Source organism: Myotis lucifugus, unplaced genomic scaffold (assembly GCF_000147115.1).
Source record: "Myotis lucifugus unplaced genomic scaffold, Myoluc2.0 scaffold_167, whole genome shotgun sequence".
Classification (NCBI taxonomy): Eukaryota; Metazoa; Chordata; class Mammalia; order Chiroptera; family Vespertilionidae; genus Myotis; species Myotis lucifugus.
In genome coordinates, this window is record NW_005871215.1 from 2,365,441 (window position 1) to 2,367,993 (window position 2,553).

The 2,553-nt window shown below is 51.9% G+C and overlaps 1 protein-coding gene across 1 annotated transcript in view; it reads left to right on the forward strand.

The window, feature by feature from the left end:
- LOC102424533 (tetraspanin-11) overlaps window positions 1-2,553 on the forward strand; it is a 54,924-nt gene that overhangs the window by 32,123 nt on the left and 20,248 nt on the right. Inside the window, 1 exon segment of the mRNA XM_014462050.2 lies at window positions 1,924-1,956. Coding sequence (XP_014317536.2) covers window positions 1,924-1,956 — 33 coding nt within the window.

The window sequence follows — 2,553 nt, forward strand, 5'->3', positions numbered from 1 at the left end:
CTTCGCCAGAGTGATGCCCCAGCGAGGGAGGGATCCCCAGTGACTCACTCACTTCCTAATTTCTTCTGACCCTGCTGCCCCCTGGCTGACCTGCAGGCTCCAGCCCTCTCTGCGACTGGCAAGCTGTGGGCGAGAGCGGCCCTCCCACAGTGCGATCAGCCCTGCTCCTCTCCCGGGGCTGCGTGTCTCGGAGTCCCCCACTCCTTCCTGGGGAGCCACGGATTTTTTCCTTTCTTGCATAATTTGCTTTTCATCCCTTTGGACTGAAAATTCTGCTGCTCATATTTTCACCTTCTACACCAAAGCTCCTACCAAAGCAAACGCCCTAACACAGCCAGAACAGGCTGGAGCTCAAGTCCTGGACAAATGTCAGAAGCTCTCCCAACACCTGCCCCCAGGCTAAGGGGCCCAAAGCTTCCTGGAAGCCATGTGGTCTGTGAGACTCAGCACAGCACCACCTCCTGGGGGAGAGGGGCAGGACACTGTGACCCTCCATTAAATCTGACATCTACACAGTGAGTGGTTCTCAACTGGAACCACCTGGAAACTTAATAAAATATTCATGTCCCACTCCCAGCGATTTCACCTGGTCGGGGTGTGGCTGGGGTTTTGCAGAGCTCCCAGGTGACTGTGCAGCCAGGCTGAGAATCACTGCCTTAGAGGTGGAGGAGGCCTCGCTGCATGGTACAGACTGGGCGCCAGCACCCAAATCTGAATGCATTATTTTAAATGGATGGCCATTTCTCCGGGCAAAGCATCCAAAGTTTTTTTTTTATCATATTCTCAGTGGGCTCTATGTCCCCGAACCGATTAAGTGTCCCCAGTCCAGCCCAAATGTGCCCCCTAAGGAGGTGCCAGGCCCAATGTTCAGCTGTGGGGCTGACAAGCCTAATGGATAATGGATAGTGAGCAGACTTCTATAAAGAGCCTACAGCGATTACAAATTAGATCAACCTGATGTGGTCACGTGGACTGTTTCATGCTGCTCAGAACCTCTTCCTGGCACTAGCATGTGCCTTTGATTAATAAAAAATGAGAAATGAATTATTACTTAATGCACTGGGTATGGTAGGCAAAAACCTTCAAAATGTAAGATCCACGGAACAAAGTAATCAAAGGGATCCTTGGTGATTATAGGTTGGCAACTACCGGTCTAATATAATACCCTAGAGATGAAGAAACTTAGGCCCAGAGAGGTATGGGACTGGCTTTAGGTCGCACAGCAAAGTTAGGGCCCTCCCCGTAGGCATGCCGCAGGAGCAGAAAGGAAAGGTGCAGGACATTTTGCTGGAAACTCGCACTTAACACAATTCCATAGACCGGACTCGGGAAATGCCTCACTGGCCATGGGGTTGTGTGGGCCAGAGACAGCGTACACTCACCGAGAATTTACAAACCTAGTGTAGTCCGGGATCTCATCAAAGCTGAGACACCATCAACTGTGCAAGACATCATTGTTTCCTGTACCACTAAGAAAAAGTACTGCCCAGTATAGCTGTACGATGCCATTAATCCCAAGATGCATGTCAATGTTAGATATGTAAAATGTGAGAAAAAATGGAACTGAAGTGTCTCACATGAGCCTCTCCCGCTCTGTTCAGAGCTGCACGGCTGTGGGCTCTTCCACCTGGTTTTCTTACCTGCTGGAGGTGCTAAGGGGGATGAAACGGCACTTTGAAGAACACCGATTACTTAAAAAGCAGAAATTAGTAGCAGAGCAGGCGCAGCCCAATCTATGGGACCCACGGACAAAGTCCTGGATCCGCCATCTGAAGACCTGGGTTTGAATCTCAATTCTGAAACTTCCCAATGTTTTCATCTTGAGCATGTTCTATTCTCTCCAAGCCTCAATCTCTTCCTCTGCAAACAAAAATGTGTCCTCCTCCCCCCATATCCTCACAGAACCATTGCAGCGCTCAGAAGGTAAAATGGTAAGCTGAGTAATGTAGGTGCCTCGTGCATATTAATTGCTAAGAAGGCCCTTCCATTGGCTCAGCTGATGCCTGTGACTCCTGAGAAGAGAGCTGCTAGATGACAGGGTGGGCCATGCAGAGAGTCCTGGGGCTGATGGGACGCCGTGCGGTCTTCATCCATCCGAGGAGGAGAACTGACCCCTAAAGGAGGCCCCCAGCTCTGTTCCAGGGACCCTTCCTAAGGAGGCACCCTGACCTGCCAGTCAGTACTGTCCTGTCCCTGCCCCTTCTCAGGGCCGAAAGGGAATCAGAAAATTAGCAGGAAGAAACATCTCCTGCTCAGTCCTCCGAGTCCCAGAGAGACTCCAGCTGTGGGGTACCGGTCCCTTCAATCCCGGAGGCTGCATCCTGAGTCTTGTCCCAGCCCCTCCTCCAATTGCCCTCCTCACCAGAGGCAGACCCTCCGGCAATTCACTTTCCTCTGGGAGCCTCCTTTCTCCCCCTGTAGTGCAGAGGTGGAACTCCCCCCCCCCCCACTCCAAGGGCATATAGAGGGATGATATGTTGACTAAGGCGCAGGAGCACCTGGGGGGGAGGAGGGGCACAGAGTGGCTTGTCTTGGGAGGCAAGAGGCTCACAC